The 25,915-nt window shown below is 28.8% G+C and overlaps 3 protein-coding genes across 3 annotated transcripts in view; 2 read left to right on the top strand and 1 right to left on the bottom strand.

Moving 5' to 3' along the window:
• Positions 1-3,795, top strand: part of Pi3K59F (phosphatidylinositol 3-kinase 59F) — a 52,638-nt gene extending 48,843 nt beyond the window's left edge. Inside the window, exon 22 of the mRNA XM_067288631.1 lies at positions 3,559-3,795. Coding sequence (XP_067144732.1) covers positions 3,559-3,573 — 15 coding nt within the window. The 3' untranslated portion in view covers positions 3,574-3,795. The remainder of the gene's footprint in view (positions 1-3,558) is intronic.
• Positions 3,796-6,644: 2,849 nt separating this feature from the next.
• LOC136989998 (uncharacterized) lies at positions 6,645-10,942 on the top strand. Its single transcript, XM_067288315.1, has 4 exons — positions 6,645-6,799; positions 6,910-6,986; positions 9,132-9,178; positions 10,248-10,942. The coding sequence occupies exons 1-4, from the start codon at positions 6,722-6,724 to the stop codon at positions 10,487-10,489; spliced, it is 444 nt and encodes a 147-aa protein (XP_067144416.1). The 5' UTR covers positions 6,645-6,721; the 3' UTR covers positions 10,490-10,942.
• Positions 10,477-25,915, bottom strand: part of LOC136989994 (BOS complex subunit ncln) — a 42,842-nt gene continuing 27,403 nt past the window's right edge. The window contains exons 9-14 of the mRNA XM_067288306.1: positions 24,204-24,394; positions 21,783-21,900; positions 19,024-19,196; positions 18,210-18,263; positions 15,367-15,445; positions 10,477-10,958 (exon numbers count right to left, since the gene is read on the bottom strand). Of these exons, the coding sequence (XP_067144407.1) occupies positions 10,893-10,958; positions 15,367-15,445; positions 18,210-18,263; positions 19,024-19,196; positions 21,783-21,900; positions 24,204-24,394 (681 nt within the window). The 3' untranslated portion in view covers positions 10,477-10,892. The remainder of the gene's footprint in view (positions 10,959-15,366; positions 15,446-18,209; positions 18,264-19,023; positions 19,197-21,782; positions 21,901-24,203; positions 24,395-25,915) is intronic.

Raw genomic sequence — 25,915 nt, 5'->3', positions numbered from 1 at the left:
AAAACTAATTTTAGCTACATAAATATGTTTGGGGGAAATAGAGTTGTGTGTAGTAATTCAGAGGAAGATTCCTAACATTTTGCTTATGAAGGAAATTATAGCGATAATTTGGGTTTTGGAGGCCTCTAACGAAAATATCATATTCTTGAGCATGTTTTTCAAATAAAACTTTGGAGTATATGAAAAATAATTGTATATTGTGTTTGCAATGACGACTTTTTTTACTGTCTGGCATTTTAGGCATCTCACCCCAAGTATCCGGGTGAGATGCCAAATGCCATTAGGGTAAGATAACAAATATAATTGCATCAAATTAATTTTCGAATATCTTAACCAAATTTAATTTATTGCATATGTAGTATAACAGCACAGTATAAGTATTGTTAAGTTTCCGCCCGTTCTAACGTGCTCTATAGCTAGTTGAAAGCTTTTTTCAGTCCAAAAACCTTTTTGAGAAGTCCTTATATAATTTCTATGCATATCCTGCAATAAAACAAGAAAACAAAAATTTATTAAATAGGCATATTTAAATTCAATTAACAAAAAATAGGCATGCTACCCCAAGAAAAATATGGCATCTTTTCAATTTGTCAGGGTAAGATGCCTAGTGGAGTCACGTGTTCCAGCATGTCCGATCGAGATCGGCAGTAGCTCACAATGGAAACTTTAGAACCTTAACTGCATCACGCATTAATTGTTTTTCGCAATTTTTAATAAATTCTATTTTAATTTTTAGTTTTAAAATGATTCTAGAAACATTTCACAACAAAAACTTCGTTCTTATATTGCTTTTATTCTTCTCAGATGTAGAAAATGAGGTAACGGTAGCAAACTACAGCTTTCCGCACTCAATATTGGCCCAACGATTCATCATACAAACACATGACAATATCTGATGTCACCGTTTGAAAATATCAAAAAGTAGGCATCTTCCCCCGCTTACCATCTTACCCCGAATCACTCTACATGTTGCAGTCAAAACCAGTTTTTAGTTAGGATGCGTTTTAACTAGTTTCTTAATAATTAACGTTTAACTAGTTTCTAATTAATAATTATATTTTCTTAAAATTCATAAAATATTAGTTTGTAGGTAAGATTATGCAGAAACATTATAGCTGTTCAATATAAGACAATATGATACAATTTGAAATTTATATTTAAAGATATTTTTTAATAGCTAGATGATTAGCCATCTAAAAGTTATGTGGTATGTCTATCAATATAGAGATCTGAGTTCAAATGAAATATGAATCTTCATAATTTATTGAGTAATTTGGGTTTAAGTCATAATTTCCTCTCATTCACCTATGCTAGCTTATGTTACTGTAGATCTGACCTGCTCTAAATTGGCAAAAATTAGGCTTGATCATAAAATTAATAGTATGTTCAATGCAGTTTGTTTGACAACAAATTTAAAATGTTAATTTTAATACAATTAGAAACAGAAAAGTGATAAAATGCAAATTTGATAAAATAAGGCAGCAGCTAATAATGAAAATATTATCATATACACAAAGTACAGGTGTCCTTCATATAACACTCTAGTTACATTTCAAAAAAGTGTTGTGTTATGCAAATCGGTGCTATACAAAACAAGAGTAGTACAAAACATAGGGTTAGTTTCCAAAAGTTAACAAGTATATTATTATTTTCTGTTACTAAGAGAAATATGTGTATTAAATCAATCAACAGTATTGTATTACACGTTAATATTAATTTTAGTTAAATGAGGGCATTTTCTTTTTACAAAATATCATCCTCATCTGAGGTGAGGTTTTTTGATCTTGGTGAGAAACATCAGCAACATCTTCATTTTTATTTTTATCATAAAAAATTTTTAGGAATGACAAAATAAAAATGTGTTATTAATCAAAAATCTGTTCTTGGGGGCCCTTGTTTGTTCAGTCGAGTACTGAGCAATTTTTCTCCAGAAATTTGTTTGAGTACTGAATTATTTGGATTGGGAACAGCTCTGAGTACCGAGATACCATTGTATTTAATCATTTGCAAAAATCACAGATGATTACAAAAATGTTTAAATAAATTTTACTAAATACGAAGATTAATCTATGAAAACAAAACACTGTAACAGTCTTAAATGCTAACGTCTGAAAGCAACATCAACGATATCTGATTGATATGAAAGCTAGGGCAAACTGAAAAGTTTGATATTCTGAAATCCATGGAAAAATTGAGATGACATGTATGTTTTAATTAAAAAGTATCAAATAACAGAGTTTGCACTTAAAAATTGTGAAATTTTGTGCAAACTATTTCCTGAATTCTCAAACTGCGTTAGAATGAAACCAGAACAGTGTTGTGTGGGAGATATCCCCAATTTTCCAATCATGTTAAAGTGTAACTGTTGTAGGTGGGATACCTGTACTTAGTTAATACTGTAAGACCGCGTTTAATGCTACCACAGTTAATGCTGATTTGATATAACACGGTCTGCTTGAAGACTAAAAAAAAGGCTGAAAACACACTGATTCAAATTATCGTGGCATTTCATTAATTAGTATATAATACAATTATTCCCTAACACGAACCAATTAGCAAAAGGTAGCAATTGGTCATAGCGCTGTACTTTCCTTAAATCTGTTTGTTTGGTGCAAAATATAACATCATAGATGCCATAGGAAATATCAACTTTGCTTGACAAGAATTAACTGATAAATGCATGCACAAAATGTGGAAGAAGATATCCTAGAATTCTCAACAAGAAGAGCCTATTGCTTTATCGTTAGGTTGACCAAATTATCAACCTAATCGATACAGCAGGACTAGGAGATTTAGACGAGTAAGGTATTGAGGAGTTACTGCAGGTTTCTGGCGAGAGCCTTACCAAAGACAACCTTCAAGAACTGACAGAACAAGGAATTCATGTAGAACTGGAAAATAGTGATTCTGAAAACAAGGAACCCAAAAAATTTCTCTACAGATTTCCTTAGTAAAAGTTTGGTAACAATAACCAAAATCATTGATCAAATTGTAGCGAATGATCCAGATTTTGAAAGGAGTGCAAAAGCAAGACCAGGCGTTTTGGATGCAATCTTCCGCTAACAACATTTGCGTAATGAAAGAAAAAATGTCTGACAAATGACACTACACGCCTTTATTGAAAAAAACAAGAATTTCAGGAGAGCCAGGACCTTCATCACAAAAAACAAACTTAACACAAACATATGCACCCAGAAATGTAATTTAACATATAATATTATGCAAATATAAAAATAACAAAGTAAAATCTGTTTATTAATTTTTGATTGTACGTTCTCCTTTCCCTATTTACTCTGTGTTAAAATTACCTCCTTTAACGCTGTTTCATTTAGTGCTTTGTTGTCTAGGAACATATCTCCCGCATTAAGCGAGTCTTACTGTAATTGCTTGATTTGCTTATCTTCACAAGATTAAAGGAGTGAATGCAATAAGATTATTTGCTGCTGTTTTTATCTCGAGTCCAACATTTAGAAAATCAGAACATTAATTTGATAAATATATATATAATATATATTATTGTTTCATAAGTAATTATTGTTTCTTTTATTTTCTTTACAGTATTGGAGGAAGTAATATGTAAATAATACAGTTTGCAAGTTTTCATAATAAAAATGATCATTTTTAATTCTAAATTTATTTTCTGATAATATTGAAAGATTTTTTACAAAGAGAAAATATTGTATAATTTGTATATATGCATATGTATTGATGCCTGTACATCTATGTTGTAAATACCTATTGATAATTATAAAAATAATCTTTAAAAGGAATAAAAGCTTGTTTCTGAAATTTTTATTTAATGTTGTGTGTTTTTTTTAATTAAATTAAGAATTGCATAAGTTAAGCTTAATCATAAAGAGTAATGCAATTATTTAATGTGTTTAGAAAAGGGACTTCAAATATAAAATCTATACTTTAAAATAATGAAATGTTTTTTTAGTGTTTATCAATTGTCTTAATTTCTCAATTATGCCTTTGATTATTGTAATGCAGTTTATTACTTGCTTTGTGAAAGAAAATTTTTAATTCAATTTAAGCAAAGTTTGGACTTTCAAAATTAACGTTTATTTACACCTAAATATTATTTTTTATATTGATTTTTAATTTTGGCCCTTTCAACCCTGTGGGCACTAAGAGGGTCATGTAACTATGAGCCTTTATTACTATTATTTTTTATTAGTGATGGGACCATATCGAAGTCTTTCACGCTTCTGGCAACGGACATGTAAATGATTAAACGACCTTACCATTATAAGTAAACATATTCAATATTAAAAATATATAACGTTTTTCAATTAAAATACAATTCTGTTTAGATAGCCCAATAGTTCAATGTCAATTGGCTTACAAGTAAAATTTTTAAAAAGCAGGTAAATTTATGAAACAAATTAATGAAATTAATAGAACTACATTTTAATTTGATTAACTTTTATCTTTGTTTAATTATTGTTTCGCACAAATTTCTATAATATGTCGCAAAAAAAAAGAAAATCCAGCAATGAGTTGCTTAACTTTCCCGCCGACATCTGTTATCATATTTTAACTATTATAAAATGGCAAAAAGTTTAATTTTGAGGATAGGAATGTTTTATAAAAAACTGTAAATGTTAATAACGAGTAAAATCGTCATTAAGTCCGACCCTACTGGAGATACACACGACCCACATTAGCTCCCCACCCCCTCGACCTTTAACCACCAAAATTTAATAGCATCAATACCTCTAATAAACAAATCTCCCTGCAAAATTTCAGAAATTTTCGACAAAAAGGGAGTTATTAAACTTAGTGTGTTTGGGGAACACGCTTTTGTTCCCCCTCTTAAGATCCATACATACAGGAAAAAAAACCCGAATTTGTTTTGAATTTCTTGACGTTTCAAAGTGTCCTGAGTCCAAAAATATAAGAATCTTGGGGGTTATTGTTTGACCGACCGCCATACTTTTTATCTGTTATATATAACAGCCGGGAAAGTAATGATTGTAATTAAGGATTCAAAACATTCAGGCAAAATTAAATAAATAAAAAATTATTAATAAAAATAATTAAACTCAAAAATAAAAAAAAATTATTAATAAAAATAATTAAACTCAAAAATAAAAAAAATAATAATTAAAACTCTCGGCTGTACACAGAAACACAAACTAAAAATAAAATCAAATCAACTGAAAATTAAAATTTAAAAAATTGTTTTGAAATGTTCAAATTGTAAATCAGATTAATTTTACTTTCCTGGTTGTTATATATAACAGAGAAAGTATGGCGATCGTTCAAAAAAATGACCCCCCAAAAATTTTTACAGTTTTGGATTCAGGACACCTTGAAACGTGGAGAAATGCAAAAAAATTCGGGGGTAATTTCTGTATGATGGCTGTTAGTGTGTGTAAGGGGGAACAATTTTGTTCACCATACTTGAAGCTTATATAACTCTTGTGCTTTTTGTCGAACATTTTCTTAAATTTTGCAAAGAGTTTTTTTAACTCTTCGCCCCGTGGGCACTAAGAGGGCCTCTTTTTTAGCAAGCCCATCACGAGTTCGGCTAGGCCCCAATGAGGCGGCCGGGTGGTGAAGGACGGAGCCCGACATATCCGATCAGATACCCCCAAAAAATTCCTGGGAATGTTTCGACCCGTCCGGATTCGATCCCGGGTGCCCCAGAGCGGTAGGCTGCCCCTTGACCGCTCGGCCATCCAGCCGTCTTGCAAGGAGGTTTGTTTATTATGGGGATTTATGCTATTAAATTTTGGTGATTAAAGATCGGGGTGGGGTGATAAAAGGGGTCGTGTGTATCTCCAGTAGATCGGACAATGATGATTTTACTCGTTATTAGTATTTACAATTTTTTTAAAAAATAAAACCTATTCCTGCCCTTAAAAATTAAGTTTTTTGCCATTTTATAATAGTTAAATATGTAAAAAAATAATTGTAAATGCTAATAACGAGTAAAATCGCCATTAAATCAGATCCTACTCGAGATAAGACACACCACCCCTTTTATATCCCCACCCCCTCGACCTTTAATCACCAAAATTTAATAGCATCAATTCCCTAATAAACAAACGTCCCTGCAAAATTTCAGGAAGAGTGCTACCTGGGAGGATTTTCTATAGAAAACTACCCATTATTTAAGTATTAGTCACCCGAAGAAAACCTGGAGAACTCCACTTGAGACGCAAACACACCACCAACTGTCATTTGTTTTGTTTTTATCCACTCGCCCACCGGTGGATCCAAGTGTCACGAAATTTAGTGCTGAGCAGCGCCTAACATTTCTTGTGTTATATTTTATCAATATTACTAAAAATACTAAGACGCAACAGCTCTGCATTGTTAAAGATGTAGGAGTGCCGCGGGAAAAATGATCAAATTGGCATACCACTATAAGAAAAAGGCTGAAAATACTGACTACGGGGTACCGAAAGTTATTATTGTTTATTCATTTTTTGCTGTGGACATTTTTCGGAGTGAGTAATTTTCCGTGTGAGCATTTATGACGGTGAGTTTTTTTTCTGTGCCCAATTTTCGTGTGGGCTTTTTTCGGGTAATTTATGAGTTAAGGAAATTTCAATATGGAATGTTTTCTTCTTAGAAAAATCAAATAGAATTCAGAATTGTATTCGATTTTATGTTAATATTAAACCTGTTCTTTAAAAACTTGAATTCGAAAGATTAGACCGATATTTTATTCTATTTTATAGAAATTTTGTACCGATTTTGGTTGGAAATGTCAATTCCTGGAAAAGTATCGATTGCTAATTTATTAAAAAATGCAGTTGCGATGAGAAGAATTGAAGGATTAAAGGTACGAAAGCATTCCTATCGAAATTTAAGACCAATTCTTGTATTTTAAATTTGGAAGAATATAGATCAATATTATGTTAAATACAGTAATAAGCATTTAGTTTCTTGTAGGAAGAAATTTTAAGAGACGACGAAAAATATTTCGAAGATCATCCTGAAATTAAATCTCTTATTCGAAAATACTTAAGGTATTTTTCTAAATTTCACTCATCTATTTTTAATATTTCAAACTCTCTTGCTATTTAATATTTTCCAGGAGAAAAATGAACATTTCGAGTAATGTTTATTAAATAAAAAGAATTAACCTTATATTGTTTTTCGGACAATTTCGAACAGTACACAGTTATTTGTAAATTGTGACACAAAAGAATGTTTTCGGACCAGGAAGGAAGTCCGATAATTTTTCATTACACTAGATACAAAAATGAATGCAAAAATCATTAGAATTGAAATGAAATTCAGCAATGTCACTCTGCAAACTATAAAACTACATAATACAGTATTATAGTTTGTATATATACATATATATAATAATTCTTATACCCTGAAAAATGTCATAGTCTAGTAGTAGTAAATTCATTTATCATTTTGTGTCCTACATTCAAGATAATTATTATACATTTAATAAAAAGTTACAAATTTAATTATATGCTAAATACAAGAGTTCACACCAGTGGCGTAGCGAAGGGGGTGCATCATGCACCGGACGCCACTCGCAGAGGGGCGCCCAAATGGTTTCCAAGACAAACTATATATGTTTCTGGAGGGGGAGAGGGGAGCCAATAAAGTGTCGGAAGCCAGTTATGTTCGCTACACCACTGGTTCATACACAGTATAATTTGAAAATTCAATAATAAATAATGGGTTAATTTTATATCCTACCTATGGTATCCTTATTTTCTCTTAACACTTTATGTATTTTTATATTATTTAACGAGAATAAGTCTACTTCAGAAGATACAATTTTATTATTTCTTAAATATTGCAGCAGATTGCTGGAATCTGTAAATAAAAAAAAAACTCTATTTTATAGACAAAGTTTTGATTTCATGAACGAAAATAAGGTAAAATAATAATAATGAATGAGCAATTATTTCTTGTGACATAGTCACAATATCGGGCTGCAATTTTTTTATCATATTTTAAATTAAATTAAAAATATATGCTCTCCACCTCAAATTAGTGGCTTGCCCCTGTACATCATACTTTTCCTTTAACAATAGAGTCGTGCCGGTCTTCTATTAACTGCTTTCAGGGGAAGTTTTGAATCGAAATAACGCGACTTCCCTTTGCGCCGAAAGTTCGTATATAGTTAATTGGGACCTCTTTCCCATAAGGTTTCCATTTCTGGTCTCGATTTTCATCTATCTAACTCCATTCTCGTGATTAAGGAAAGGCAGACGGATGACAGGGAATTTATAGTTCAAGAATTTTTCAAATTGCAGCCCAATAAAAGCTTTTTATTCTTATACATTATAGGTTATAAAAAGCTACTCGAAGCAAAAAACTTGCTCATTTAAACTGATAAAAAATCGATTATTATTAGGAAGTCTGAAAAGATATTTTTGCATGGAGGCGTCCATCTTGTCAGCGTAGTCGAGAGATGCTGCCAGTCGCTAACAATAGACTTAATAATTGAACGTAAGTTCTGCAAGCGTACTGAATAAAGGAATGTGCGGAATATAAATCTCCTGAACGATGAGTGACGTATGCGTTGGAACAGGAAGTTGGCGCTAGATGTAGTTTCTGCTTTCACGTGTACAAACTTGAGTTTAAGTTAAAGATGGTTTTATTTTCTTACATTTATATTAGACATATCTGTTTTCATTGGTTCACGAACACTTATTGGCGTATTAATGCTGCAATGAATACCTTTGTATTGATATATAATATCTTTATTCTCTTTCATCAGCAGCCATCATTGATCAGTTGCAGCTAAGGAAAGGTAGCGTAAATGAAATACGCTACAAAATCTGACGTCAAAACACCAAAAATGTTCCGAAACAGCGCTACTGTAGAGGGCATTCGGCAGAAAAATACCCAACAGCTCCAGAACTGTTGAGTCTGCTGAACGAAGCCATTGCTTACGTTAGCTGCAGCAGCGGAGTGATACGTATTCAAGATTAAACACAGAGGCTCTATTCTTATTGTAGGAAAACTAGTTTTCACGTCTACAAAATTTCATATACCACCATTATTACTCTATACTAATATATTGTTTAAAAAATTTTTTATAATTATCTTTTTAATCTTTAATGCATAAGTAAAATTAATTATAAAAGTAAGTATACTCTGTTAGAAACTTATTTACTTTGGTATACCGTTATATCTAGAGACTTATTGGAAGTGCAACCGGATGATATTACACAGTGGACTTCAGGTAAAATTACTAAATTAATTGATTATTTAAAAAGTATCCCAATAAAGATAATATTACACAAGTTTGAACGTTAAAATACTTTAAAATAACTAAAATGGGTACACAATTTATTTGTTGTTATAATTATGTAGTTTACAACAGTTATTTTACATGTATAGGATTATTTATATATTTATAACATTTTTCAAATTAAAATAATATTACAACATAGTGAAATTAACTGACTAGATTGCAACACGTAATTTAATTAACTACTATAATCACAATAGCATAATCCACTGCGTTCTAAACACCACCCTTATATTCTATTACTATAGGTGATAGATATGTTTAATTTACAAGATCAAAAAGTAATGCAGTGTTTCACAGGATTTTTTCAAATAATTTAAAGGCTAGATAGAATGTGAAATATGCACAAAGTTGTCTTACAGGTTAGCTGTTTTTTAATATAAAAATAGTGTTCCTCAAGATATTTCTCCCATCTTGTCACCAGTTTATTATACCTTGTTCATAAAACTCCAATTTCTGGGCATGCCCAAGAATTTTTTCATGGGATCAAACAGATGAAAGTCTGAAAGAGCCAGATACAGACTGTAGGGTAAATTCTGGGTCATCTCCCAACCAAACTGCACAATTTTTATATTATTAATAATTATAAAATGGCAGAAACTTAATTTTCAAGGTAGAGATGAGTAAAAATCCTCCCAATTTTTTAAAATTTTTCAACATTTCAAGGTCCCAAGCCCAAAAATGTAAGTCTTAGGAGGATAAGTGTGACAATTGGTCATTTTTTGACTGTCATACTTACCTTCTGTTATATATTATACTTAATATATTAATCTATAACACATCTGTAGGTGACAATGGATGTAACCTAATGTCAAACACAGGAACTTTTTATCCACTAAATAATTGCTCAGTCGCCTTATCCGTATCCTAATCCGTGAAAAAAGTATTCATATGTATCTGTTGTTTTGTAACATACTTAATATAAATTGTAAATGTGTAATATTATCTTTCATTTTTCTTAATACTTTAAAGTCAATTTCATTGAAATTCTCATTTTCAGAATTCTTTTGTCAGAAAGACTTAAGATTTATAATTAAAAGACAAATGACTTTAGATAAAGATGCAAAAATCAGTTCTTTGGCTTCCGACTTAAAAAAAATTCCCGAAATTGGCCCCAAACTTACTCAGGAAGCCAATTTAGCAGGAACGGCGATCGATTCGGAGAATCCCGTATCAGTTGAATCTACAAAAACTTCTATCGGATTAGAAAATCAAAGCAAAGAAACAAATTTAGGCAAGTGATATCGTATTTATTAACTCGGTAACATAATTTTACCCGTATGATACATAGGTCGTAATTTATTTTACGAAAAAAATTATCTTACAGCCAATATCGATTTCGATTATTAATAAAAGGTTGTTTATTTTGTTATTGCTGTAGAGTCTGGCTTACCTGTTTTCACTAACAATTTAATCAATATCTCATTTTTTTTTTTCTTGGTACGAAAATCTTTAAGATTCAGACACAGAAGAAGGAATTTGTGTTTTTAATCTTGTACATATCCAAATTCTATTTGGAATATCACAACATTATGGAAATATGGTTAAATCGGTTGGAATACGTCACAATTCTTAATACTATACATTGTAAATAAGTAGGAATAAAGTCAATTGTTTTTATTATTGTGATGTTGCGCCGCACGCTTTAAGTCTGTTTAGATTTCACTGGACTAGCCAGCTGTCTGAGGAAACTTTCTACTCGATAAAAATTCTGAAACAAAAAGAATTTCATAAATAAAGTAATTGTCAATTGATGAAAAATGGCAATTTATTAACATAATATTACACTAATGCATATTTCATATTAATATAAATGTACTGTACAGTAGAGCGTCGTTTATCTGAAAGCCAGTCAACCGAAAGCTTTCCAGTCGGACTGTGTCGTGCTGAATCGAACGTTTTTGATACTAGATTAACTTGTAAAGTATAATTCTTTGGTTTAAGAAATAATTTTTAACGATGTAATAGCCTCGATTATTATTATAAAAATGTTCATTAGGCTTAAAATCGACGAAAATTCAACGCAAAGCGACACGCAATGGAGAAAAATTTCAACATGGGATAGGTTAATATATTTTTTCGTACATAATCTGTTATCCGAACAACCCCAGTCCCCAATTGATTTGGATAAACGACGCTCTACTGTACTTAGAAATCTTATTATATAAATTAAAATTAACAATTAGTAAATTAAGTAAATAAGACTTCTTATTTCAATATATTATCAACATTACCAACTCTTTTTGGACCATTTCTGGATAGTTTATTAAAAAAATTTTTTAAATGCTATGAATTCTTAATATGATAACATTAGCATGAATATAGACAGATTATATTGCAGACAGTCAATGGTTATATTTCTACTATAGTTCTAATAGGGACCATTTATTTTGAAAGTTGTGTAAGTCCAGTTTTGGAAAAAATTGAGAAATCACATAATATACATACAATTTAGTGTGAACTTTTTATTTATAAACAATTCACACTTAGCATTTTAAAATAACCATACGCTTTGATCGATTAAAGATTCATTGGTAAATGACATTGCATAATCGTTGATTATGAAAGTGGTGTAAGTCCATTTTCTGCAGTGTAATTAAGCACTTGGGCTGTCCATAAATTACATCTGCATTTTCCTTGAACTTTTACTCCCCCCTCTTGTCCCAGTTTGTCCAAGTTTTTGTAACCCTTTCCCTGTTTGGATGTCCAACATAATGCAACCCCCATTAAAACCTTCATCACTTTATGAATGATAGATACCATAAGTGGAAATGAAACATACAAGAAACATTGAAATAAATATAATAAAATGCATAAACTGTATAACATTTAATGAAATAAATGGATGTCCACTAATGCTCAACCACCCTTGTCCAACTTGTCTTAAGGGAGGGGGTTAACCCTCTCTTAAGACAAGTCGCTTCCAGTGTGGACATCATTTATGGACAGTCCTTTACAACAGAGGAATAAAACTATGAATTTTACCAACAAATGTACAATTTGATGGAATGGAAAAAAAATACATGTAATGAACCTAAATGAAAAGCAGTGTCTAATGGTAAGCTCATGATAATAATAAACTTATAAAATAGTTTAACGATAAGTAAATATTTTTAATATTCAGAATAAACAACACTATTTTATTTCTTCTTATTATATATAAACAAAATCAGAATAAAACAATGTGTTTCAAGTGAAATTGAGTTTTACATAATAGAAATTTAATGAATTTTACAGTTCAATAATTATGAAAGTGGTGTAAGTCCATTTATGGCCCAGAAAGAATATATTAGTTTAGTTAAATTCACATAGAAGTCTTTATGCAATCAACTTACATATTTCTAAATTCATAGAAACACTGTCAAACTTAGTACACTTTATTTATATTTTTGAATCAACTAAAATGCAAATGTTTAAATATCTCGAAAGAAGAAAAAATGGAGTTACACCACTTATTATGCCTTTGTGTCCTTTATTATAGCTTAAATTTATCTTTGTATACTAAGTACATTTATCAATAAATCATCAATAAATAATATCAATAAAAAAAAAAAAAAATATATTGTTTCTGATCAGTAAGACTAGTTGTCTGCATCCATAATTTTCCAGTATAATAAAGTCCTGTTGATTGATAAATGTACTTAGTATACAAAGATATATTTAAGAACTTACACCACTTTCAAAATAAACGGTCCATATATTGTTGAAGCTTTATATTCACATACATTTTTTTTATTTATGCACTTTGCATATTTGCAACCATTTTTCATTACCAAAACTAAAATATACTTATTCAACACAAAATTAAAATTTGCTTCAATGCTTACAAGGAGAGGGTCAGATGTTCAGGTCTCCAATTCAAATGAAACTTGGTGAGCATTTAACTCTAAACACAAACAACTCCTTGTCCAAATAACAGGAACCACTTCTCAAGTGTTTCCAAAAAATGGGCCTCTGAAAATTGAGTGTTTAGATTATAAGTCTTTGAAAGTTTCACATCTCTTCAAACAGCTGTAGATGAGTGGATAAGCCACTAGGGCTCTGGAGCTACAGGATATAGGTTCAAACTTTTGCAATTTAGTTCAATTTAGTAATGATTCTATTCACATCATCACTAGAAACCATTTTCAGACAATGGATTCTTCATCACCTGAATATCAATTTGTTGGAGCATCTGACAATGTAGGCTAGGAAGGAGACAAGTTTTTGCCACAAATTATGGCTGGTGATGAAACATGTTATCATTTTGAATGCAAGCACTAGTCTCTTTAATGAAAACACCCATGATCCTCTCTCTAGAAATCCAAGGTCATTCAAAGCAGTGAGAGAAATATAATGTTGGCTGTGTTCTTTGATTAAAATGGGCATTAATATTCAGATATTTTTGCTTATGGTTACATACTATATCACAATAAGCAAAAAAAAAGCTTCAGATATTACTGTGCATGGATGAAAAAGACAAGTCTGATATGAAAATAGGGTAGCATAGTTACAGTATGTTTTTAATTGTTAATGTTATGGACAATTTTTTCATGTGCTCATATTTGTTACACTTCAAATATAACAATACCACCATATCTGAAAATAAATATGAAAAAAAAATTTATTTAATGATATAAAAGTTTAATCTATGGAGACTTCTTTGCTAAACAGGAAATGACAATTTAAAAATTGTCATTTCCTGTTTAGCAAAGAAGAAGTCTCCATAGAAGAAGAAGCCTTTAAACATGAGGAATAACAATGGTAATAATAATGCTAATGATACTGTAAAATAATAAAATAATTGTGTTACACCTTAAAAAAAACCTAAAATTGCAAAAGTTCAAACCTGCATGTGAAACTTCCAAAGACTTATAAGCTAAACATTCAATTTTAAGAGGCCTGTTTTTCAGAAACACTTTAGAAGTGGTCCTATCATTTGGATAAGGAGCTATTTGTATTTAGGGTTACATGTTCATCAAATTTTGTCCGAATTAGAAACCCAAACATCTGACCCTCTCCTTGTTAGATTCATTCTCTTGCATTTGTATTGTTGGCCATTAGACTAGTGGATGCCCTCTCTTAGTTTCTTGCATTATTTTAATATGTATTGTGACTGTCAGTGTAGTGTTCTGTGAAGCAATTTTTATTTAGTTTTCTTTTATCCTTACAAATTAACAATGCCATCTAAACAAAAAACTAGTAACATAAAACATTTAAAAAAAACTGATTAAAATATAAGAATAAACTTTTTTTTACAGATATGAAAGATGAAAATTTCTTGAATGAATAATCTATCAGAATTCATTGATAATCAAAATTTAAGTTAACAAATTATACATAACATTATATATTGTTTAAATATCTAAAATGTATATATAAATTTGAATATTCTTTTATTTTCATTGTAGATGATTTTCATAAATAAAGACATTGTATTTATTTATTATTTTTGAGATGATATTTAAATTAGTTTTTAATTAATTATGAGGTTCAGTTAAAAAATCCATTAATGCAATAAAATTCAATAATCATGTGAGACCTGACAACACTATGCAAAAGTGACTCATCTACAAAGAATGTTCTCACACATTCTCAAACATCGCACGTATTGATGTAAATAAGAGACCACAAACATTGGATGTATAATGTTTCTGTCCAAGCATAGAAATGAATTTGACAAAGGAAAAATGTAGAGATGCTGTGCACTTTTAACTGTAAAAGGAGCAGGACCATCTGAAACTCATCTACAAATAATAGCAGTATATGAGGGGAATAGCATATCACTGACAATTGTCATTTATTGGATTAGGTCTTTTCAAAAAGGGCACGCTTCGTTGACAGGCAACATTACTCAGATGGATCATTTGAAAATATCTTTTGGATGAATGACCTGCAATGACACCATCCAAATGATAGACAAACTCATTCACAATAACATGTGTCACAAAGGGCACAAACTTGCCAATTAATGAATGTTAGTTATGGTTCCATTCACAATATCACTAGAAACCACCTTCAGACAATGAATTCCTCATTATCTGAATATCAATTTGTTGTCACAATAAATGTGAGATGCTCCATAATAAATTATTTCATTACTATTATAAAATTTTAAATAATTTACAATTGTAATTTACCATTATGATGAAATAAACAATGGATAAATATATTGCAATTGCAACTGCAAGAAAAAGGTCAAAAACAGCTGGTTTCACTCTGTAAAGAAAAAGCAGAAAAATTTATATGTAAACTATATTAATAAACAGAAAATACCTGCAAAGAATTGTACAGATTATTATGCACAAGGTGTGTTCAAGAAGTTCCAGGAATGGATAAAAAATCAAAATATATTAAATTTTAATATATTTTGATTTTTAATATTTTTGATAATTAAATATATTATTCTTTATATCCTGATAGTTTTCAAAATAATCACCCTGAGCCACACTTTCTCTAGCAACTTCTACATTCAGGAAGCATTTAGAAAAATCAGCTTCTTCTGAAATTGCAAAATTTTCTTTGATTTGTCTTGTATGAGTTTTATTGGCTGAATTGTTTACCCCTTAAAGTTTTTCAACTTTCAATAAATAGGTACTAAACCAGAGAACAGTGATTGTGGAAAATTAACAATTCCACGTTTTACGAGATAAGCAATGGATTGTAACAGCTGTATGCAGCATGGCATTGTTGCCACAGAATAGCCAATTTTCCAATTTTTCTTTCACAATTTTTTGGGTCATTTAGGGCAAATTATTTTGTGTAATTGTAATTAAAAGGTATCATAAATGTACTGACTGACTGGCCTTCAGAAATAAATTGATTATTTGTTCCTCTAAATCTTCCATGACAAATTTTAAAATAGTTTTGCTACTTAAATCTTTTAAAATAAAAATAAGAAAAATTATATAACATGAGATATTTCTATGATTACTATCACAAACATATTAAACTGGTCTTGTATAAATTACAAAAAATTGTATTCATATTTTTTATTTATATGCCCCTTCTTGGAACTTTTGAACACTCCTTTTACAAATTATTGGCATATTTTCATAATTCTTTATAAATCATAAAATTGAGGCCAATAAATAACTGATGTAATGAAGTTTTTCATATTAAAAAAGTTAGCAATTTTCATTGATTTTATTTGGATTGAAAAATGTTTATATTTCCTTTCTCTAAACAACATCTAAACTACATAAGATTATTTAAACTTGATGTATTATTTTTGGTTTGAATGGTATGAATAAGAATAAAAATAAATTTAAATATTATGTAAAAAAAAAGTGCATTAGATATGAAGTCTGTTTCTAATATTAAATGTTTTAATTAGTTGGGCTTCTATGAATGTGATAAAGTTGTTATGGGCACCCTCATATAAAACTGACCCAATCCCACTCACCAACTGAGTAAATTATTGTAATCTTCATATTAGAAAATTAGAACAAATGAGAGAAAATAAAACTAGCCAAGAAACGCTTTCAAATTTAATTTTATTCACAAAACATTATAGAAACTAGCATAATCAATACTTTATTGTTTAGGGAGGGGCAGTTTTATGTGGGATGTTGTGTATATATATCCTGAATATAAGATATTTACAATTAAGAGGCATGATTCTTAAATAGTACCTTTAAATAATGTTGGAATAGCTTGGATAAAATACTGAGAATTTAATAATACTTGATAATAAAGTCTTTTGTATTTTATATTTTATAGCTATCATAGAAAAATTCATGAACATTTGAAAAATTTATGACACTAAATTACATAAATGCACAAAGTATTATACAGAATTACAAGATTATTTTATTGCATTAACTTGTAAATCTAGTTATTTATCATATCTTGATGAATATTTAATCATAAACTTGATTTAAGATTGTATTTTATCTAAAATATGACAGAGTTAAAAATTATTTAAATTTAAATAAATCTTTTTGAATTTTGTAATGACCATTATCCAAGAACAAAACTAAAAGATCTCATACTTTAAAAATATTTATCATTGTAACAAATGAATGACTACAAATCTCAATATCTTAGTAATAATGATGCTTAATACATTTGCTGTGCATGCTGATCAAGTTATGGGAAATACAGTATCATAAAATTACATGAGATTAACCCAAAAGCAAAAATTCATAAATTTATTAAGTATCAATGATTTTGATAATATTAAAAACATGTCATTAGGTGTTACATGACAATAGTCAGATAAGAGATTTAAATTAGGAAATTCAGAAGTTACATAAGACAAATATACAACAAGAACTTCATGAATTGGTAAAAAAGGTATGTGATATATTTTTTTGTCATGATCTCAACATCAAATAAAACAATGGAAGATTAGAAACAGAATTAGCATGAAATGTGTGATCAGAAAACTAAACATTGTAAGGCTTCAACTCAAATTTTATGAGATTTCAAATTTTTGTATGCAAAGAGAAATCTCAAGAATCCCAAACTTTCTAGACAAATAGATACCCATATATTCATACTTTATTTATAATCATTAGTTATTCATCTTAAATTATAGGTAGACCTTGACTTTTAAACATTCAGCTTTCAGACAACTAACTCTTTCAAACATAATACTTTGATACCCTAAATTTCCTTTCGCATGCCAAATTCTGACTGCTGTACATTTTTGGTTGATAAATAAAAATTTTCAACAATCATGTGGTGATGCTTTCTGCTGGTCTTCATTTTGATAACAGTAAAATAATTTGTAAAAATAATTAATTTCTATTGTCTGTTTTATGCACTATAGCATAGTCACTGTAAAAATTAAAATTTTTCTACATTAATATTAGTTTTTATGTAAGACTTTTAAAACTATCTGTAAACAAAACTCCATTTACAATGTAATTCTATTGTTTGACTTTTTGACATTTGATTTTCATGCAATTTTTAAGAAATGTGTTATGTCCAAAAATCAGGACTGCATATACATATCAATGTTTAATTTTTAATATACCTGTAAGCATTCATCATAGCAATTGCTGGTTCATAGAATACAACTTCTGGCTCCCTGAAAATTTAAAAAATTAATTCTGATTAATGTTATTTCTTTAAAAAAATTATATATATAATTTTTTTAAATTATAATTATATTTATAATTATAATTTAAAAATTAATTTTTAAAATTAAAATTAAACAAACATTAATAAAAGTGATTCTTTATATATATATATATATATATATATATATAGAATCACTTTTATTAATATTTATGTTTAATTTAGCAATAATTTTAGAACATAATTTTGTATTATTTTAAATAAGGCTATATATCTAATAAAGAGAAGCAAAAATTCTTTTTCTTTTTTGGTAAATTATTCATTTCAGGTATTAATGGAATCTCAAAAATATTTTCAATTATTCGACTTTGGTAATTATCAGTATTTTCAATGCCAAATATATTAATGATCTCACTCTTACAAAGTGGATAAATAATTATTAAAAATATTAATAAAATTACGGCAATTAAATTAATAAACTGCAAGAGCATTTAAAAATCAATTGATAACTCAAATAAATGATTTATTATAAATATATACATTAAAAAAATCATTTTTATCATAATTACTAAAACATCAATAATACTTTTCCTTATTGAGCAAGACACTACTAATCTGAAGATGGAGAGATTAAAAATTGCAGCCCGGCATTTTAATAATTGTATTCAAATTACAAAAAACAGCAATAATTTTCTTAATCTTACAATATAATTACTAGTCTTAAATAATGCAATGAATATGAAAATTTCTATAATAATAATTTGATTTACCTCCTGTCTGGTTTAAAAATGGAAGTTCGTACTTCTTTAAGATACCGTGCCATTGTTTGTTCCAGAGTTGTGACTAACGGATGTCTAGGTGATATGGAAGCTAAAAGTTGGGCACTACGTGAATTTGAACTGAGATAGTCAATCCAAGCTGTTAAAAACTGTTTCTGTACAGCCTGTAAAGATAAAAATTCTTAATTTTCAGTTTGATATAGACTAAAGATGAATATATATGCAGTTAAGCAAAGCTGCTGCTGCTATTTAACAAAATGGTAGTGACAATCAAGTTCATTAGGTGAAAACAAATGATTACTTTGCATTCTGCTTTTACTTTCACTAGTGAATGTCTAACTAAACTAAGCTTTAGAGTTCTTCACAGAAAATAAGAACCAAATAATTGACTCTTGGAATCATGTCATAGGATATTAAGTTATTAAGATTAAAATTATTTTCTGTTTAAGTTTTTCTGAGTTTATTTTAACATTTATTACTATATTCTTATTATTTGATAAATAAAATAAATGAAGCAACATAATAAAAAAATTATTGTCATTTGATAGGCATTTGTATCTTCCACATATGATTTAGGAGGTACCATCCCAGTGTTATATTTTTTTAGTTTCGCTTATCTTATAATTTACATCTACAATGAATTGTAATAGTATAACATTTTAATGTTTCAGATGACATCTTCTAAATTAAATATCAGTAAGTGTCATGTTTTCAACAACTGATGCAGAAGTGCAGGATATATGATGAAGTAATTATGTGAGGGTTTTTATTTCCATTCTATTAATAGCAATTTTCTGTGGAGTATATACCATTGTAGATTATCCACACAGACTTACAGTAATACTAATAATAACATTGAAAAATAATTATTATTAGTTTTTTATAGTAACTATTTTTTTTGTGTGTAAAATAACTACATCTCTGTTGTGAAGGATATAGATTCGAAAATGATTATTAACTATAAAGGAATAAAATTATTTAAAAACTTTGTCACTTTCCTAATGCTTGGATACTTATTCAATATAGTCACTTGTTACTGGCAAGCGCACCGCACGGCAAGCGGAGGTTCAAGCCCCGTCCCGGGTCAGTTCTTTTATTCCAGAAGGTTCTAAATTTATTTATTTAATAGTCACTTGTTACACCAATAAAAAGAAATAGGTTCACATTTAAATGTCTAATCTGAGTAATTATTTTCAAGAAGTGAAAGACAATGATGCTAATCGAATTGTTAATTTCTTCCTATCTTGATCATTCAATTACTCTTCAATATTGGAATATTTTACTTAAATGCAGACAAAACACCTAAACCAGTATATATTACTTAAAATTAGCACTTTTATAAATGTTTTCATCTGTTTATAACAGATGTCTTCAGGTATATATAATGCAGAACTAAAGGAACAAATTAAAATTGAATATGCTTTTATGAACAAATTACAAATTCAATGTAAAATTATTTTTTGAACAAATTATGTCAATGCAACTTGACCAATCTCAGATTTTTTGATCTTATTTGCTAAGTGCAGGTTTTCCAAAGTATGGAATATGCTTGTGGAACAAAATGCGGCATTCTTTCTAAGGGGGATATGATGCAAATAGTAAAAATTAGTGATTTAAAATTTTCAATCAGAAGATAAATCAGAATAAATCAGTAAATATTTTGTTACCGTTTATAATATCTTATCATATTTGTGCAAAGTGAGTTTTCAACTTTATAACCATTAAAGATGAAACATCAATGTTGACTAAAGTTGAAAAAGAACTACTTTTTGGAACTACATTACAATTTTATTCACTCTTATCACTATCATCATTATGTTCATTCATAAGCATGCTACAAAAATTATAAGTTCTTAAATTTAACTGAAGAAACATTTCTTACGGCATGTATAGAGTAATTAATAGAAACTGAAATTTGTCTCAAAGATTTATTAGAACCACGCAAAAAGTAAATTTCACTAATCTCTGTCTCTGGCAATGTTGTTCCACAAGACATTGTTGAAAACTTTATTAAGATTGTTAAAATAGACATAAGTAGGGCGTGCTTATATTTTTGCAACAGAACAAAAATTAAATTTATTAATATTATTATTTTTAATTATTTGATTTTTATAAAAATAAATAAATATACTATTAAGACCATAAGACAATAGATTGTATTTACAAAAATGTGGGTGTGTTTATAATTTTGCAACAGACTATAGAGCAGTGCACAACATATTCTTAGATGTGTTATTAATTGTATGATGAATTTTTGTCTCAAGAATTTCAATATTTTGTGAACAAAAAAATGTGGTATATGAAGTTCATCCAAAAAATATTGAAACTCTTCAAGCAAAAATTCATCACGCAATTAATAACACACTTGAAAATATGTTGTGCTGTGCTCTGCTCTGCTCTATACATAACATATTTTGAAGATGCAGAGTGTCTGTGTATGAATGAAGGTCACTTCTTGATGTCATCTTCAAAATATATATGGCAGTTATGTTGTTTGAAATCTTGTACGTAAAAATTTGTTAATAAATATTTAGAAGTTAATAACAGCTTATTTATAATCCCTGTTTTCCTTGCTGGACCCTGTATAAACAAATTTTATACAAAGAAAATTGATTTCAATTTCAAAATATGATAAGTAAAGCAAGAACATCTAGGACCTCAAAAACCATATAAGTTACAATTTTTTAAGTATTTATATGATTTTTAGGGCCTAGATGTCCTAACTCTAATGATATCATTAATTCTCTTACTAATCCATCTGAGAATATTTCTGCTTTAAATGTTCCAGACAAATTGTACATGTGACGGGCTAAAGCTTCTGCTATGATTTTCACATTCCTTGCAAGTTTATCAACATCAACTTTATCCCTGTAAATAAAAAGTTTTTTAATTAATGGAGAAATTATTGTTATAATTATCATCTAATACTTTTATTGAAATATATCTAAATATCATTAACATTAATTTCAAGTATATTATTACAATATCGTCATCATCATCATCATAATCAGAAATCGGATAATTCTTTCACACACAATCAGAAATAAAAAGTTTTTCATAAAATTGAATACAAAAATTTTTTTATATATGATTAATTTGAAATAATTATCTAATTTCTAATGTTCTCATTTTTACCAGAATTAACAAATGTTATTTGGTGTTAATAACTGATCATTATTTTTTATAAAAATTGTAAATAAAAAAAGTTAAGAACTAATTATTTTGGCTAATTTAAATATTTTGTTCATCAAAATAATTTGGCTGCATTTCTTTATGCAGTGCTGCTTGATTACAACACATCAAAACATTTCTAAATGAAGCACTATAAAGTAGTAAATTGTTCTTAAACATTTGCTGAAAAGATGATACTGCAGAAAAAATACAGCAGCTTTTTTTTTTCTGCTACACATACAAAGAAACATGGATGCTTGTATGTATAGTGTGGTATTAAGCTGCAGAAATAAAAATGTTGAAGTAACTGTTGATAAAAACATTACAGAAATATTAAAATCAGGTAAATTTACTTTTAAATCAATTGTTTTTATGTGATTCAATTATATAAATTACATGAAAATGTATATAACATTCCAGCAAACCAGAAATGCCAGCACTATTTCTATCTCACTATACATAAATCATAAATATAAACATGTTTTAAGATAAATAAATTTAAGACAAATATTTATATATTTCATAATTAAAGAAAAATTTAATCTCAAATTCATGTTTAATTTTAATAATAATACTTTTAAACTGAAATTTTTTACTTGAAAATACACTCATTAACAAAAAAGGTTAAGCATCAAGAAGGAAGCATTAGAATGAAATAAAACAGTGTGTGTGTATGTATTAATCATAAGTGATCATTAAGTGATGACAAAATGAATACAAATGGTCCATAGAATTTGGAGTAACATCATTCTTCATTGACATCTTTAGTATGGTGTTGCATTTTCTCTGGCACAGATACATGTCAATATTCATCTTAGAATTGAGTCATACAGACACCTAATACTATCTTGTACCAGATTTGTCCACAATTGTTGTAACTGGTCCTTTAGTTTTGCACATTTTGCGATGGTCATAAAGCTGGTTCCACACATGCCCTATTATTGACAAATCTGGAAATCTGGAAGACCAAGGAAGACCCTCAAAACCTCACAAGGACTGCAGTGATACTTTTGCTATATATATTATTTAAAAATTGTTGCTGTTTGAAGAAAGATAGCACATGTAGTCTCAGGTTGGCTTCAACACACCACGGTGCTATCATTATTCTTCAAATCAAGACCAATTGTGATCGAGTATCTGAAATAGCCCCCACATTATAATATCAGAAGTATTGTGCCACTCAACAGTAATGTTTAGTAACACACAAATGCAGTAAATGCAAGATTAGTCTGATTACAGAAAAGACTAATCATCCACTACACTTGCACGAAGTGAACATCTGAGCTCAAACAAAAGCACTAAAGATAATTCATTGTCATTGCACATCTGTCCTTGCCTCCCAGTCCTGACATCACTGCATTGATTGTACTAGTGTTAATGGCAGAGAATGTAGGGGATAGTGAGAATGCAGCTCTGCTTATGTCAGTTGCCTTGCAGTTGTTCAGTATGATATAGGTTGCTATACTAATCCTATACATAATGCTGTATCATGGATGGTGATGTTCTTCATTCTCTTCATGCCTGTCTCATATGCAATGGTCTTCCCTTGTGCTTGTATCAACAAGTGCCTTCCCAATGGTTCCAACTGAACACCCCATATGTCTGCCAATGGCATGAAATGATCAGTCTGCTTTGTGAACTTTCAAGATCCTCTTTAAAAGTCTGTCAGTTGTTGATAGTGATGTTTTATATGTAAAACATTAACATCAACCTTCCAGGCATCCTTCAACTTTACAGAACTCTTCTTAAAGTGAACACTCACTGTAGTACACAAGGAGTGCATTATGTCAGCTGTAATCTGTTTTATGAGGTAGTGGCACCTAAGACTTCTGATAAAAATTTTGATGTTCCATTTAACTCCAAACTGACATCATTTGCATATCTGCCTAAGACATATTTACCAACTTTCATTTATTAATAAATTGGATAAGTCTTTCTAGATGCTTAACTTTTTTGACAACAAATGTATATATAAATTTTATCATAAATTAAATTTGTACCTTGTGTCCAATATTGACATTCGACTAAGAAGTTTTGGTACATGCAACCGAGAAAGAGTGAAAGCTGGTAGACGTCTAATACTAAATCGTTCATGCTCCCATGCCAAGACTTCTTCAGCTAAATTAATTTTCTTATGAACCATACTAACATTCATTTCGGGATAAAGCCAATTTGCTACATTCTGCAATTCCTAAGTTAAAAAAAGAAAGTTTGAAATCATATATTCCAGAATTCATTTAAAATTTGTTTCATAAATATTATAAGAATTTTAATTTTAGAAGTAAAATTAGAACTGTACTATTACCTATTGTGAATTTTAATGAATTCACATGTTTGTGTATTGATATTATCTTGTACATAACATATTAATTCTATAAAATCTTTTAATGTAAATTTAGCAATCTAAACATTAATAGAAAAGCATATATATTAAGCTTAAAGTGATACTAATTATGTAAATATCTACAATTAATAGATTACTATGTACTTGAATAAAATGAAGTATATTAATAATAAAAATATACATAAAATTATTTTATATATATTTGTTATATAAGTTCTCCATTATACTACATAATCAAAATAATTAGAAAACTAAAACTTATTATCTCATTATTATGTTTAACATAATATTGATAAATATCAGAATAAAGTAACATTTGATCTACATTATATAACTTAATTCCAATTAAATAAGTGATATTTCTTTAAAATATATCACCATTGCATCAGAAAACTAGATTTTATCACAGATGCAATTTGATAGCATCATTAGTGATAAATACATAGTATAAACAATAGTTGAGACAGAGCAATATAATGCTATATTCTATTTACAAATTGTCACTATATACTGGTAAAATATAAAATACAAGCTTTCTGAATCAAATTATATATATGCTTATTACACATTTATTTCTTTGATCTGCTTTGGTTTTTAATAGCTAAACATATGAATATCTTAAGTGAAAAAAAAATTATGAATATGACAATGAAGTAATTTCTTTCCTTAAATGAGACTTAAAATTGTAAAAAAATTTAAATAACAACTTGTTTAGATAGTTATTTGTATTATCATTGATTACTTATAATTTGAAAAAATTATTTGTAATAACTATATAAATTTTTCTTTCATAAAGTATTAGATATAACATTTGATTAATAGAACTCCTATCTGAACAGACTGTAAAAACGTTAAAGCTTTGACATTTAATCTTCTTAAGATAAATATGTGAAAAAATATAAAGTTAAAAAAAGTAATTTTTAAAAAATGAATCAATTCAATCACATTGCATACATAAATAAAATATTACACTTGAATACATGTTATACATATTTATAGTATCATGACTACTACAGATATACAGTATTTAGTGAACAATTACATTATCAGTATTTGGAGGGGTCAGTTCAACCCTGCAAAATTTAGCCCCCTGGGATGGGGTGGCATGCAACTTTGTAAATTCAAATGGAAACCCCATTTTTCATAGCAGATTCATACTCTACATCAAAAATTATGTAGGAATTATCTGAAACAATTTTTTGAATCATGGTAGATGGCACTGTAATCGGTGAAAAATTAGTTAAGTCCTTTTTTTTTTAAGGAAAACCTAGATTTATTGTATAATGATTTTGGACTAGAAGAAAAGTAACTCCAATGGCCAAACATGGTTTTTGAATCATCATAGTTGGTGCTGCAATCAGTGAAAGT

This window comes from Centruroides vittatus, unplaced genomic scaffold (genome assembly GCF_030686945.1).
Source record: "Centruroides vittatus isolate TY-2023 unplaced genomic scaffold, ASM3068694v2 scaffold_861, whole genome shotgun sequence".
NCBI classification, from domain to species: domain Eukaryota; kingdom Metazoa; phylum Arthropoda; class Arachnida; order Scorpiones; family Buthidae; genus Centruroides; species Centruroides vittatus.
This window is presented reverse-complemented; position numbering and strand designations above follow the sequence as displayed.

Bases quoted from the DNA above. Each gene is read 5' to 3' on its own strand.
- LOC136989998 (XM_067288315.1), top strand. From the start codon at position 6,722: ATGTCAATTCCTGGAAAAGTATCGATTGCTAATTTATTAAAAAATGCA. The intron at 6,800-6,909 runs GTACGAAAGCAT...AGTTTCTTGTAG, and splicing joins GAAGAATTGAAGGATTAAAG to GAAGAAATTTTAAGAGACGA. The intron at 6,987-9,131 runs GTATTTTTCTAA...CGTTATATCTAG, and splicing joins CTTATTCGAAAATACTTAAG to AGACTTATTGGAAGTGCAAC.